General features: G+C 38.2%; 1 protein-coding gene across 14 annotated transcripts in view; it reads right to left on the bottom strand.

The window, feature by feature from the left end:
• PARD3 (par-3 family cell polarity regulator) overlaps positions 1-14837 on the bottom strand; it is a 450646-nt gene that overhangs the window by 110065 nt on the left and 325744 nt on the right. For 9 of the 14 annotated variants that reach the window (XM_069859353.1, XM_069859356.1, XM_069859354.1 and 6 more), the window contains one exon: positions 8638-8748. The exons of 3 other annotated variants lie outside the window; for them this stretch is intronic. In XM_069859353.1, coding sequence (XP_069715454.1) covers positions 8638-8748 — 111 coding nt within the window. Of the gene's footprint in view, positions 1-6419; positions 6828-8637; positions 8749-10897; positions 11344-14837 lie in introns of those variants that run through there. 2 more of the 14 variants (XM_069859364.1, XM_069859365.1) reach the window with 2 other exon arrangements.

Genomic DNA, 14837 nt, shown 5'->3' with positions numbered 1-14837 from the left:
TCAAAGACATTGCTGTCTGTAAGCAAAATGGAATTTAGCTTTTCTTTCACATTACAAAACTGGCCAGAAGAGCTGCTATCCACACCTATGACAACAGATCCCTGATCATTAGATTAATTTAGCTCTAATCTGCTATTTAGCTCTTTTGTTGGACTGAGGTAGAAAGGAAGAAGGTCATGAGATTCAGCTATTGCTAAACAAAACTTAGGAGAGTGTCCACTTCCATCTCTCCTCAACTTAAGAGCACACAGGCTTTCTTGAAACATTTCTTTACTCTTTTTTTTTTTTTTTTTCCCAACTGGAGAACAATGTCAGAAAGCAGCACGGGTGGGTAACATCTGAATTCCGCAGTTAGATGTGTAAGGAGCAGCTGTTACCATATGTGTAAAAACAAATGACACAGGCATTATATATATCAAGCAGTACCATATATCATACCACACAGCAAATCAGTCATTCCCAGATACTGCAGGAAGTAACTGGAGGTCCAGCTACAACACTGCCATTAGTCCGTTAAGCTGAGCCTGTCCAGCATCTGCGGTCCTCTAGTCAAAGTCCAGTAACAAAAGTGGGTATGAAATCCATCGCTAGCCCTATTTCAGGTCCATTATTCTGTCTTTCTAGAATGCTATATATAAAGTAGCCTAATCCTGAAGCTGGAAAATGAAACAGTCTGAAGTATCAGAAAAATACAATGAAAAAATCTCACAACAAAGCAATGGATTATGTGAATGCCATACATTGAAGTTGAAAGTAAAGGAAAAGAAAAAAAACAAACAAACCAACCACCAATACATAATACAGCTTATAAATCAACATCTTTACTCAGGATCCGCAATGAGCACAAGCAACATCTCTCAGGAATCGCTTCTAAAACCGTGCTGGGTCACAGGACTGAGAGCATAAATCTACAACCTGGGCCAGAAACAGAGCCACGTTTCTTATAACCCATTAAAAGGTTTGTTCTAGTAATTAGTTACAAAATAAAACTTCCAGCTGGGTTGGGAGGGCGGGGAGGGGGGGCATGGGGGAACCCATCTACCAGTTGTGAAAGCATCATCAGGTACTTTTCTGGTCAGTCAAATACTTGCTTCTGTATCTAAGAACTAGAAAAAAGCCTGGTTTAGTGCTTTGTGTTACTGTTAGATTCCTGCAGTGCAGTCTGGAAAATCTGACCGGTTTTCAGTTCTGTTCAATTCGGCAACAGTAAGTTCAATAATTTAGTAATTCTATTACAACTTCTTTAAATTAACAAGCAAGTATTTGTTACAGCAACTCTACCTGTAACATCAGAGTTCATGGGACATCAGAGGACATGCTGCTGACTTATCCTAAAATTCTTGGCGTTCAAAACTGAAAACACATTAGTGCTCTTACTTAGAACTGAGATTTTTAAGAGATTGCTGAGCTCATACGATCTGCAAGACACCTAAACCAAATTTGCAACTGAGAACATTATAGATGTTCATTACCATGTAAAATATCATGTAAATGATGTTTTTAAATGTATGGCAAGGGACTTGGACAGACCTCGCCCAGTAAAATGTCTTGAATCACATGCAGATGCAAAACAGAGAAAACATACTTCCAGCATGATGATCTTAAGATCTCAATACTTAACAATATGTGGCTAGAGAATGTGAGGAAGCTTGTTTAAAGAAAACAAACTACCTCAGCAATTATTATTCCAGAAAAGCTTAAATTTACTTATCTCCCAGAGTCAGTATTTTTATGAAGTGGAACTGGTCTGAGATGTTTTTACAAAGCTCAGTGTTCACATGCTTCATTTCTCTGTTCTCTTACAAAAATTACTGCCATTGATTTGTTTTCACTCCTTGCACCCTGATTCATTATGTAAAAAACTCTGCCACCAACAACGCTACAAACCTCAGTAAAACTGGAATATACCTTGATAAGCAGACTCCATCTCAAAATAATTGAGAATGAGAAACACATTGCTCTGATTTTCTGATTCACAGAGTATTTTTTTTTTCTCCCCTCTTATTGTCTGAGAAATGAGTGGAAGTCCTATCAGAAAAGATATTACATAAGCATTTTAGAAAATACTTGCAGTCTGAATGTTTGCAGCAATAACAGATTCAGAGCTAATAGTTCTTGTGAAAGCTGTTAAGTGGCATCAAATGCAGCAGGAACAAAACTAAAGCAGAACCTTTGCTTTATTTTAAAGACACAAATAACACTTCAGCTACGTAAGAAACAAGATTTCTTTCCCTATCACAATATGTTCTCTTTTTCCTAAAAGCAAGATGAAACTGCTTGTTGAAAATATTTTGCTTAAGGGGAAAAAGTTGGGGTTTTCCAATAAAAATATTATGGTCTCTCTGGGAAATCTGGAAAGCCACCAAGAGTGTCCTGCTGTTCAGCCCCCTACTCCATCTGATACTTTAACAGTTCCAGATGGCCTTTACTACAGGATGACCTCCCCTCTATTCTTTTATTATGACCTTTAGGTCACAAATTATCTATAGGATGCTGCTGTCATTCTGTAAGGCACTGTTGTACTCTTTCATCTAAAGAATAAAGATGCCTAACGTTAAAACTCATCTTTGTTAGGCTGACCTTCCAGTGATGATCGAAGCAGACAGTTATTCCAATCAATGTCACTGCTGGAGAAAATATGTCTCAGTTTTTGCAACATTGACATTAAGAAACTAAGGCATGGTTTTAAATCAGATCATTTTTGCAATTCTACTTGGCTGGAGAGCATAGCATGTTACACACATTTAAAATATCAAAAATATTGCTCTTACAGTTTTGACGAGTTACATTGATTAGGAGGACGTGGCGGGTTTGTTTTTTGTAAGTTATCGATGTGGTTTTCATGTAAACTTCATTGATGGGAGGTAATAAAACTTTATGTGGGTTTTATTAATTGTCTTTATCTTCACAAACAGAACACACCAAACTTGCATAGGAAAATATAATAAATAGCCACAATGTACTAACTAAAGTAATAAGGTTAATTTCTTTCCTGCTGTCAGTAAATTCATGTTAGCAGTCTCTCGTCAGCTTGACATCAATTAATGATTTTAATTCCAGACTCTTGTCACAGTACTCACCACCCTTTCGTCTAATTAAAATGGATGATGCATGATTAAGGGAAAACACAAGACTTCTGTTCTTGTTGTAACATTTCTATTCATTAGTATACTTTTACAACAAAGGGCTTGCGGCTTTAATGGCACAAGAAAAAGATGAAGGGAAGTTTATTGTATGTTGGAGATAAAGGCCTTTACACCCTTCGGAAACATATAATACAGGAAGCATTTTATAGAATGTCCAAATCCTCCAAGAAAAAAAACAATGTATGTTATTTGAACTGCTAATGAACCTACGGAATGTTTCACTCTAACTTTAGGAAAAATCATTAGGTGAACGACACCGACTGAAACCGTAGCCTTGTTTATGTTCACACCAAAAGACACTGCCAGGCTATCGATTGGTCCTCAGGCTGAGCGGCTCCGAGCCCAGTGCGGTTCCAGCTCCCCCTCCCGGCCCTGGTTGGGGCACCGGCAATTGGGGTTGTGCCAATTCCATTCCCTTCGTGTGCTGAAGGGACCAAAGGTTATGTTTTTCCAAAACAGAAAGGGAATGAATGAGCAAAGAAGCGCGTTTCTTTTCCAGACGATAACCCTATGTATGTACGTACGTGGTATTCCTCTGCCGCATGTTAATTGTCCTCCAACAAGCACAGCAGAGACTGGAATTGTACAGCCACTTTTTCAGAGCAGAGCAAGCCCCTGGCTTCAAAAGCCCCCATCTGACTGCTTCAACATCCTCCTAGCGTTTCTGGAGCCTCTGTCATAGCCCTTCCACCAGAACAGCTCTCGTTCTCTTGTGGTTTCTCCTTATCTCCTCAAGACTGATCCTCGCAATACAGGGGCTTAAGTACCTGATTTTGCATCCATTTCAGTGGAAGTCAAGGAAGAATACAATACTAAGATTAAAACACTGTTACAGAAACCCAAAGATTTATATAACATTAGTAAAGCTTTTAAGTCAGTGTATTAACCAGAATCTATATCCTGTAGACTCTTCTTTCAAGAGGAGAAAGTGCCTCTAGAGGCAGATTAAAGCATAAGCACTACTCGCCTATAGCTGGGATCGCATACTCTGAATCGTGAGATTACATCAGAATTGCAGCTTTCCTCTTTTCAGCATTATCTAGCAGTGAACAACAGCTGATTCTTAAAAACTTCACAAAGAAGTATGCTTATTTCATTCCTCCATTATCTACTACCCAGGTACGAGGAGTAAAGTTGTTTGGGTTGGGCAGCACTTGGGTTGCTAAAGGAAGCCCAAGACTGAACACGGGGATGGCACGCACGGCCTTGGCAGGTGGCTGTCAAAAACAGCGCACGCCCGAGATGAAGAAGGGCAGAACACAGGCAAAGGTTTTTGATTCGCTGAAGCTTTATTTCACAATGAATGTAGAGCTGCCGGGGGCAGGGGACAGGACATCAAAACAAACCACTAAAAAAGAAATCCAAGGACAAATCCAAGAATGAAAGAGAGAGACGCAAAGGTATCAGAACCTGCTGTTAGAGGGACGTCTCTTTCCAGCAAGGGCCACCAGTAAAAAACAGAACATAAAAGCAGTAGGTTTTCCGAACAGTTCTTCACATCTCCTAAGAAAGAGACTAAACTATAGGGTCCTGAAGAAGTCAGAAATTATCTCAGGGCAATCAGGCTGCAGGATATCCATGGACACATTGGCTACATATCAAGAAAACTCTGCCCTGAGAGGTCCTCAAAGACCAGATGCAGAGAGTTTCTGAAGGTCTGTGGGCTTCCAAAGGCTTAGATCCTGTAGCATAGCAGAAGGTGACCATCCATATGAAAACTAATTGGGCTGTAATACTAATTCCAATTAGTCCCCAACAAAAGTTTCAAAATCTGGTTTTAAGTCTATTCTACATAGCCATGTCTGTGTAAGACTATAAGTAGTCTGAAGCATCTATGAAACCTCAGGTTATTCCATGTACCTCCAATCTGTAAAATCCAAGACATTACTCTTGGGAAGATGGGCCAACCACAGATGCATCAGGAGAATCTGGAATGGATAGAAGACCTTCTGTAATGAAATCAAGAAGGGCCCAGGGCTGGTTTTTTTCAGTCTATATAGTAAATGTAGCATTTCAGTGTTACCTAAGTTTTAGTAGTCCAGTGATGGATGGAATGACAAGCATGGCAAGAGAGGCTCCAAGTTAGCATGTATATAAAACAGCTGTGATCTGGCACAGGAACAGAGCTAATTGAATTCAGGTCATGTTTGACTTCCTCAAGACTCTTCAGTGTAGTCTCTTTCTCAGGAGACACAAGGCCAAGTTCAGAAAACCTACTGCCGTAAGGTTTTGATTGGTGCCACTGCTGGGGAGAAGCGCCCTTTCTAACAACACATCAGAGCCCATCTGGATTTTCAGATCAGTGCTTGGCAGATACTCAAGAATAACGCAAGCAGACTTCTTTTTTCCAGAGTAAACCAGTGTTAAAGATAGTGATGTGAACAACGTCCTATGGCCTGGGATGAAATGTTACTCCAAAATGTGGAGAATTTACAAACAGTGAGCATTTTAAAACATTTTTTGTAAGACTGGTGGGTATCCTCAGATGATGTTCCAGGATTCTATTTCACTGAAAGCTGTCGGTATTTTCAAATCGATAATTGCATTTTCTGTTGAAAATTACTTTACCATTGTCAGTAAACATGTACCATACACATCTTAAGAGATATGCTCTTTGGAAAAAAATTATTAATAATATGTTTGTAATAGGCAATTTTATTCATTTTCATCATGGTAAATTGAAGAACATTAATTTGCTTATTTGTCTCACAATCAATATGAATACTACCTCTAAGATTCTAAAGAAAATACTACCGTAAGCATGATACTATTAAAATTATCAAGTCAAGGCATAATAATTCCATAAAATTGTGGGCATGATTGATTTTTTAATGGACCATTCACTTATTCTCTGACCCCCTAAGGATTTTTGCTCCTAGCCTCTCATACATAGTAAATTCATTAAATCCAACCTATTTCCCCAAAGTATTGCATCATTATCATTATAGAGGTACATAGTATCAAATACTAAGTAAAATAGAGCAAGTGAATTGTACTGCTAAAAACATCAAGGAGGAAGAAAACCCCACAGAAAACAAAGTTAAAATAGCAGCCATTATGAATCAACAGTGATTATACATTTTACTCTGTCTCCTAGTAAGCATTTTGAGGGATTGTTCAGTTAATTTGCAAGAGTACTTTTCATTAATAGCATGAATCTAACATCATTACTTTACAGGATCAAAAGGAAACTCTGCAATCCAACTGCAAAAATATTTAGTCTCTATGGACCAAATCAACAGCTGAATTTTTCAGAAACATAAGGAAGCACCTCACACATTTGGTTGCTATTTTATTGTCTTTTATTAGTTGTACATGCCGCTACCCCAAAGAACTTGCATTCTCTTACAACACAAAGGAAAGCAAATACATGGTTAGGGAAAGAGAGTAACAGGAGGAGGAAGACCTGTGTTATGATAACATCAAGCTATTACGAAGCTCTGGCACATGCATTTTCTGCAGTTTCAGTGAACACATAAAATTGTCTTTATGACACATGAGGAGTGAGATTCCAGGAAAGATTCAAATTGGTTAGGATAACTTGATGGACAGGGATTAGGAATTTGTTCCATGCATTGAGGGCTATACAAATAATTTCATAATTCTACCTTGGTACCCAGCGTGCCTATTGCAACCTCTCTTACATCACCACACGGACAGTTTTTACTCTCACCCTTCTTACTGAGAGAGATAGAGAGACAAAGAGAGAGAATGAAGAGAGAGCAAACATTACTAACTCAAACCTCAAGTCTTTCTTCCTTGAATAAATGCATATGGCTGATTCTAAGGTTACTAAGAAACCCTCCATGCTGGGAAAGCTTGAGTTCAGCAGAGTGTATTTAAGCCAGGGATCAGCACTATGCACATATGGCTAACCTTCCCCCTGCCCTGAGCTGGCTGAAGCATCGGAGGCAGCTTTCAATGGCTCTGCCCCCTGGCATGAGTTTATCCACAAAGTGGCCAGTCCGCCCATGCGTAAAGGGAAGTTGACTGCACAAACACTCTTGTATACAAAGTCACTTATCCCCTTCAGTTCCCTTTGCCATTTAATCTGAAAGCACTTTACACTTAAAAGCAGGAAAAAATTTAATAACCCTGCTTCACTTTTGTTAAAAAAGAGAAAATCAAAAACATTCAGACAAGTTAAAAACAACCAAGCACTGTGATCCAGCCAGTCTTTACTGTCAGAATGGATGGAGAAAGATATGAATAAATGTTTACATCAATTCATGCTACTATATCTGTTAAAGGGTAAAAAAATCCATAATGTAATCCACACAGATAGTGACAAATTAAAAAATTTCTGCAGTTTAACAAGTTACTGCTGATCTTCATTAACTAATAAATGTGTACCCCCTAGCTTGTCTTAACTGTAACATAAATAACTCAACCGCAAAAGAACTGAAAGCAAAGCATTTTGAGTTCAATTGAGACCACACGAGATACTGTGGCTCTACTATTCTGGTGAGCTGTTAAGAATGATGAAGCCATCATTTATAAACTTTTTACTTGTAGAAGACCAAGGTGCATAGAGATGATGGTTAAAAGGATCATAAGGACTAACTAGTCATACTTCCTGTACAAGGACAACAAAACTTCCCTCCATAATACCTGTATCAATCCTCAATTTATGGTTGAGCTATAGCATAAATTTTAGATAAATCATTCAAATTCACAGTTCACTTTCACTGCTAAATGCGTCTGAATCTATTTACCATTCAGCATTCAAACTTTAAATATCCCTTTAAAGTTTGTTTCCTTACTGAAAGGATGTCTACTCAAAGAGGTCTTCTCTCCACACACACCCCTGAATACTAGTTAATTTATGACCTAAGCTTTCAAAGTTTTGACTAAATTGATTTGAGATATCAGAGTCTAGGCCCCAAATATCTAGGGCTATGACAGGATGAGAAGTAGTTACAAATATTGAGAAGAATATATGACATACATATTATATAGATATTTAAAGTTAAGGGAAACTGAAAAAGATAAGTAGAGGTACTCACCAGTCATTTTTACAATTAGCAGTTTAATATACATATCATTCCACAAACAGACTGTATGACACACAAATAATCTCAACTCCAGTGACAGAGACACTGGTGAGCATAATTTTTAGGATTTTTCTAAATATATCAATGAAAAAACTAGATTTGCAAGACTTTGAAGAAAAATACAAAACATATTTCATTCTATATAAATATTTGTTTTCTGAAAATGTCAATAAAATCAGTTATAGAAAATATAGAGAAAACATTTCACTTTATTACTTCAGCCTTCTCAATAAGGAAAGGAGCTCTGGGTCTATAAAAGATGCTTAACACAGCCAAAGAAACTGTGGATGTCCAAAATAAGTGCAGCTTCGTCTTGTTATTTAAAGTATATAAACATATCAACATTTGGGAATTTCATCAGTGAAAACTGAACTCCAGTTACTTAATTTAAAAAACAAACTCTCTCTATCAAGGTTTAAGCAAATACTGAAGTCTACCTCTCCTGTTCTTGCTTCATTCGTATTCTCTCCTCTTCTGAAGTAAGAGCTTCCTGCACTTTTATTTTACCAGTTTTCTCACTCTTGTCATCTTTGCGATGTTTGCCAAACCTGTTAATAACACACAAAAAAAGAATCTAACTTGTGAAATGAACAAAACTGTTTTTTCCTTTTCCTATGACAAAGACAGTCCTCCAAGAGGGCTGCTGGGAAACCAGGAAGGGAACGTGCAAAGACCTCAGAATCACAATTTTTAATATTTTCAGGCTGCTTGTGAGGGTTTTGTGCAGTTTTTTTTAAATTTTATTCCTATTTCACTCTTCTTTAAACTTTATAGAATTCCTCACTAAAGAACTGAACAAAACAAAAACATGATAGGACCACATTCCTTTTATTCTGCCAGCATTTTGATGTCACTGTTCTTTAATACACAGTCAAACAATGTCCTAGAAATTGCTCAAGACCGTCACTGCCAAAGAACGCAACTCAAGTTTACATTAAGTGAAGGCTTTCACGTATGAACTGCAAGAGGCACAGTATGTCTGAGAACTACCCAGAATGCAGTACCACCCATCCCACGAGTGCAGCTTCAACACACAGTGGATGCCATCCAAAAATATAAATTTATTCTTTTTCAGCACCAAGGGTTCTTTTTTTTCAAACTTCATTACTCATGACTGTTTTCTCCCAAGGGTGTTCCACTGCAAGAAGTCTGAGTGGAGGGATGGAGCTGGCTAAACTGTCCCAGACAAAGAGGGATGCTGACAACCCAGTGTTTGCCCTGTTCATGTCTCCTCCTCCCCTCCACTGGCTACATTTCAAGTGTTTCAGGTTTCTCTCATATCTGAACATTTCACTGTTTTCTTTTAAACCTTCAGGGAGAGCACAGTTTGGCATTTGAGATACTCAGTTATTATGAGGAAAAAATTGCATGTATTTCTAAGATATTTCAGACCTACTCGGAATTACTTTTGCAAAGAGTGAACTAAATGAACACTTACATATAGCCCTTAAATAAAATATAGGTAATAATTTTCTATTTAAGTCAGAAGGGAAAACATGTATCAATTAAACAACACCTTACTATAATACATGCCTATTAATTGTGGGATCATTTATCACCCCAAAAGTAATGAAAATTTTATTTTTTTAATCTAATGCTCAGATGAGACCAGACTGATATTTGTGACACTTCACACTCAGGTTCAAAACAAAAGTGAAATGAAAGCACTGAAACATGCTAAGACTAGCAATGGTTGGACAGGACACCTCAAATGTTCTTAAAACTTTCTTCTGACCCATAAACAAACAGTTAAAAACACTTAGAATTCACCAGACATTTATAACAGTTCTCCTTTTGTTCCTGTTTATTCTGGTACAAAGCCATGGTGTGGGTTGAATACATAACACATAGCAACCTTGCAGAAAGATTCATTTCTGACCACTCCATGAAAATACATTATTATACTGCATGAAGATTTTCAGGGCTCTTAGGGCAGCTGTTTAAAAACAGAACAATACAAAAGTACAGTGTAGGAGCATGTACACAAACAGCATGTGGCTGTTCTCCACATTTTCCAGATTGCTCATTTCCAAAGTAATTCAGGGATATAAAACCTCAAATTGTTGATAAATAATTATCTGAAAAGGGAAAGGCATAAGACGTGACAGGGTTAAGAAACACAAAATACTAAGTAAAGTCTCTCATTTCATAAGATGTTATGTGTAGAACAGACATACTTAAATTCAGTGACTAGAAACACCAGCATGCATCTTCTAAAGCATCCACCTATTTATTTGAGAGTGGTCAAAATCATTATACAAAGCATTTACATATACTACACGAGAGATTCAAATCAAGTCCTGGGTGTCGTACATCAGATAAAAGAAAACAGTTAATTTAAAATAGCCCTAAACCCTCTAGGCAAGAGAGGAGTTTTGGAAGAAAACCAGTGCAATTGAGCCATTTTATCCTGATAGACAGAGAGTGATGAGGGTGGCAGGGGTCTGACTGACAACACAGAGAGCTGCAAGGAGACACATAACATATGTGGTACTGTAGCACGGCATCTCTGGGATGCCTGCATTTGCTTCTGTATCCTGCCCTTTCTCGATCATTCAAAATGTCAAGCAAAGTGAATGAACCACATTCTGGAGTAGCAAGTTTATTTTTGAAAAGAACTAGTGGGTAAAAAGAAAAAAAAGAAAAAAGAAAAAAGAAAAAAATCACATTACTTATTACCCGTCAGGTTTTGCAGCAAAACAGAATTTCTACCACCAAAAGTCAATTCATTGCAAGTGTCACAATACTGAAATCAATACCTTATTAAAAAATATAAAGTACCCAGGAAACTTCTAATAATCCTTGTAGGCAATTTCCTTTGACTTGGGAGCAAGCTGTGGCAACAACCCTTCTTCTCTTTCAGGGTGTTCTTCTGATCATGAGAATGAACATTCCTTCTGCCTTCAGGGACAGTCCTGATAAAGCCTCCAGGAAGACATCTCTGGTCCTTTCCCAGGCATTTCAAAGCCTGGCTATAATGTCCCCACTCTGACAAGAGACTTTCCAGTGCCAGCCTCTAACAAGCTTTGTGGTCATACCAGCAGGGACAGCCTGGCAGAGTACGAACCACAGTGGTCTTGCAAAGTTGCCTTCTCTGGATTTTGTCACCCGCAGAGGGATATATCTGCCAAAATCACCACTGCCTGTAACAAGTTCAGCAACATTAATGTCACTGTCCCTACATTCAAACCTGGAACAGTCAATGCTGTCCTCCCCCAGCCCCCACTGTGGCTTCCTCTTCTTAACAAGATTACCTGCACAGAGAGCACCTCCACAGTACTAATAAGTCAAGGAGATGCTGAATAGTTTGGAAATATGCTGCTCCAAGTGAGTCTGGCTCTGAACATGTCTGCATACTTTTAGGAAGACCTCTGTGCAAAAATGTTCACAAATTCTAGACTTCTCTTTTCCACTGAGATTACAAGTCTAACAGCAACTCTGTTAAGCTTAAGCTTACAATAGTAAGCAAAGGTAACAAACAGAGGAAATACATTTTCCAGGCTACACCAAACACTTGAGAGAGGTGTTTCAAAGAACTGCAGTGGGGATACATGTGTGTGCACGCGCTCCTTTTTTCTGTATGAGAAGTCAACACTCCAAATGACATTCAAAGGTTATCATAAGATTACTTTTGCTAACAGTAAGTGTGCTTGCTTTTTATTTCTATTAAAAGTTGTTGCTCCATGAAGTATGATGTACAGGCATGAAGAAGCCCCTAGGCCAAATCACCATCCTCTCCACCCAATTTGTAAGAGACATTTATGAATTATTTAACATTCATATTCCAGCCAAGTTTAACTACAGAAGAGCAACACTCAGCATTTCTAAAGCACACTGATAAAGTAAAGTGAACTGCTAAAATTCCTTCAGCTGTACTGCGGTGTCTATGCCGGTGTCAAACTATTCAGTCACCAGTCCTTCTGATTTCCTCAGGCAGATGTTTCCTACTCTGATTCATAAATATTAGGTAAACCAGGATACTTAGAAATAAAACTAAAGAGTATTTGCACTACTGAAATTCATGCTGTCTATGCAATACCCTTTCAAACACCAAATGTACATCCTATCACCAACCTGTGCCTTCCTCACAGCCAGTGGTAAAGCCTTTCCCAGCAGCCCAGAAGTAGCTGATATAGTCAAAAGAAGGAAATCTTGGGTCAGGTCCCCAAAATTACTCCCAGTATTGGAAAGACCCCAATTTGAATGCATCAGCCAGGGAAAAGATCTGGCTTACCTTTGTAAAAGTTTCACCTTGTTAAAGTGCAAGTGGTATAGTCCCTGACTTGCCCCCCCCGCCATTAATTCATATGACACAACTGAACAGCATCTGCATCACTGTGAAGCTGAGTTCTTTGCTGCTCAGATAATCCAAAGGGAGGGAAGATGGTATTAGGATGTATGTCCCACAGGTGACTCATGGCAACACTGGAACTTTACTGCTTCACCACTTCCAATAGTATTTCTTCCATAATGCACATATTGAATGTCCTGGCACACCCACATAATAAACTTCCCCACTGAAGAGGCTGCTCACTTAATGATAAAAACCTAAGGCTGTAAACTCCCAAAGCACAATTGTTAAGATATCTTCCTTGTAAAACAGCAATCACTATCCATGTCAGAGACACTCTAGACTTGTGCAAGGACATGGCCTTGAGGATACTGTCAAGTGATTTGATCTCAGTCCTCACTGTTCATTTCCCAGATGTAGGAACTGTTCTGCACTGCACGCAGCTGCTTAGCAAATGCCTGAAGCACCTGGAGATTTCCAGGCACTTGTCTGAACCTGCGATGGTCTCATTCTCGTTGCTGTTAGGCTGGCTGCTGGGATACTAGTTGCAGTTCTTATAAATGCAAATGAAATTACAACTTGCCTTCTGAAGCAGAAATGAGAGCTCCACCACTCAAGCTCTGTGCACTATCAGTGCTCCTTGCATTAGTGAAAAGGAAAACAGTATTTAAAAAAAAGGTAAGAACTGCTATTAGAATTAAAAAACAAAATGGTGCAGAAAGGAGCATCTGTGACACTGATGTTCAGATTGTCCTGGGAATCTAATTCCAACTCCTGTTATCTGCTAAATTCAGTGCCAACAATTTGACTGTGAGCTATAACAGCCCTACCTAAATCAGTGCCTAAGATACCAATGCACAGACACAAGCTACCACATGGCGTGTAGCAAAATAGTGCACACTACTGCTTCACAAACATATTCATGATGACAAAAGTTCTGATGCTAAAGCCTGAGCTACAGCAGATACTGTGGGTCTCCTGCAGCCACAGCAGCACAACACTGTCCTGTGGCCACTGCTACCTCAGTCTGCATCCTTAGAAGCAGAGCACAGAATACGATTACCCAAGGTGGAAAACAAAGAGCAAAGGGAAGTGCACATTTTCCTCCAAATCTCAAATAACAAAAAATATTATATTTCTGTTCATAAATGTATTCTTTCATAGAGTTCAATATTTTTTTGAGAACACAAACTGTATAGGTATAGAATAATCTCTTTATAATAGTAAAAACATTTATAAATACAGGAACACTACTTCGCGCAACAGCTAGTTTATTCAGTATCTCATCTAAACCCATCAGTTACAAAAAGTACACCTAAAAAGTAGTTTAATTTTATTCTGCAACTGCATAAGCAAAAGCTTCAAGAAAAGACTCCTATGACTAATTGAAATACAGGTTGTAAATTAAAAATACACTGCCTATCCAAGACTGTGAGAAATTGATGAAGAAGAGCAGCTGAAATCTTGTTCATTCTAATTGCCAAGATACTCCAGGGTTCTACTTAATTTATAGCTTCTTAATTCTCCTTTTACATTAAGGGTTAGAGACAATTTCAGGATAAATGTAAATGCTCAAAGTCATATTCACAGATCCACAGACTTAATTCTCAAATTCAGCAAACAATTGCAATCGCAGTAAATTAAGAAATTAAAAAAAAATTTAAAAGGGTAATTTTTTAAAAGTATGATCTCTATAATATAACAGCCAAGTCACATGAGAGGAAAGGACCATCCTCAGACCCTGTAACTTTATCCTAATTATTAATAAAAAGACAAGAACACAGACCTATATGCCCAAAGCTTGACCGTCAAGTAGGAAATCCCATGAACTCTGGATAATTTAATCAAACTAAAATGCAACCCAAAGCTCTCTACCAGTCCCTAGCTGGCTTACTTGCTTGAATAACTGTCATCAGCTACGAGGTGGACTAATCCAACGCCTACAGTGCTTGACACAGAGGCTCTGCCGAGCCAGTGCCTTCGGTGGCTTTGGGCCAGTGCATCAGAAATAAACAGTGCCAGACTCAACAGAGAAGACTGTGTAGCAGAACATTTAAAGAACAAGCTGAAGCTACAACATGATGCCATATATATAAAATATGTGAAATGTATATAAAATTCATATGCAGAAATAAAGAATATGTAAATGGTTTTGCCTAAATAAATATATAGATGGAACAAATGAAGAAAGGAGGATGTGTGAGTGGTAGCAACAGAAATTACACATTTACAACCCATCTCAAAAATAGCTTCTGTTTAAAAGAATATATATCAGCATCCTGGATCTAAAAAAATAATATACATATCATCTCCTAAATGGATTTTACTCTGATGCGTTACTGATGA

This window comes from Phaenicophaeus curvirostris, chromosome 6, assembly GCF_032191515.1.
Source record: "Phaenicophaeus curvirostris isolate KB17595 chromosome 6, BPBGC_Pcur_1.0, whole genome shotgun sequence".
In the NCBI taxonomy this organism is placed as follows: Eukaryota; Metazoa; Chordata; class Aves; order Cuculiformes; family Cuculidae; genus Phaenicophaeus; species Phaenicophaeus curvirostris.
This window is presented reverse-complemented; position numbering and strand designations above follow the sequence as displayed.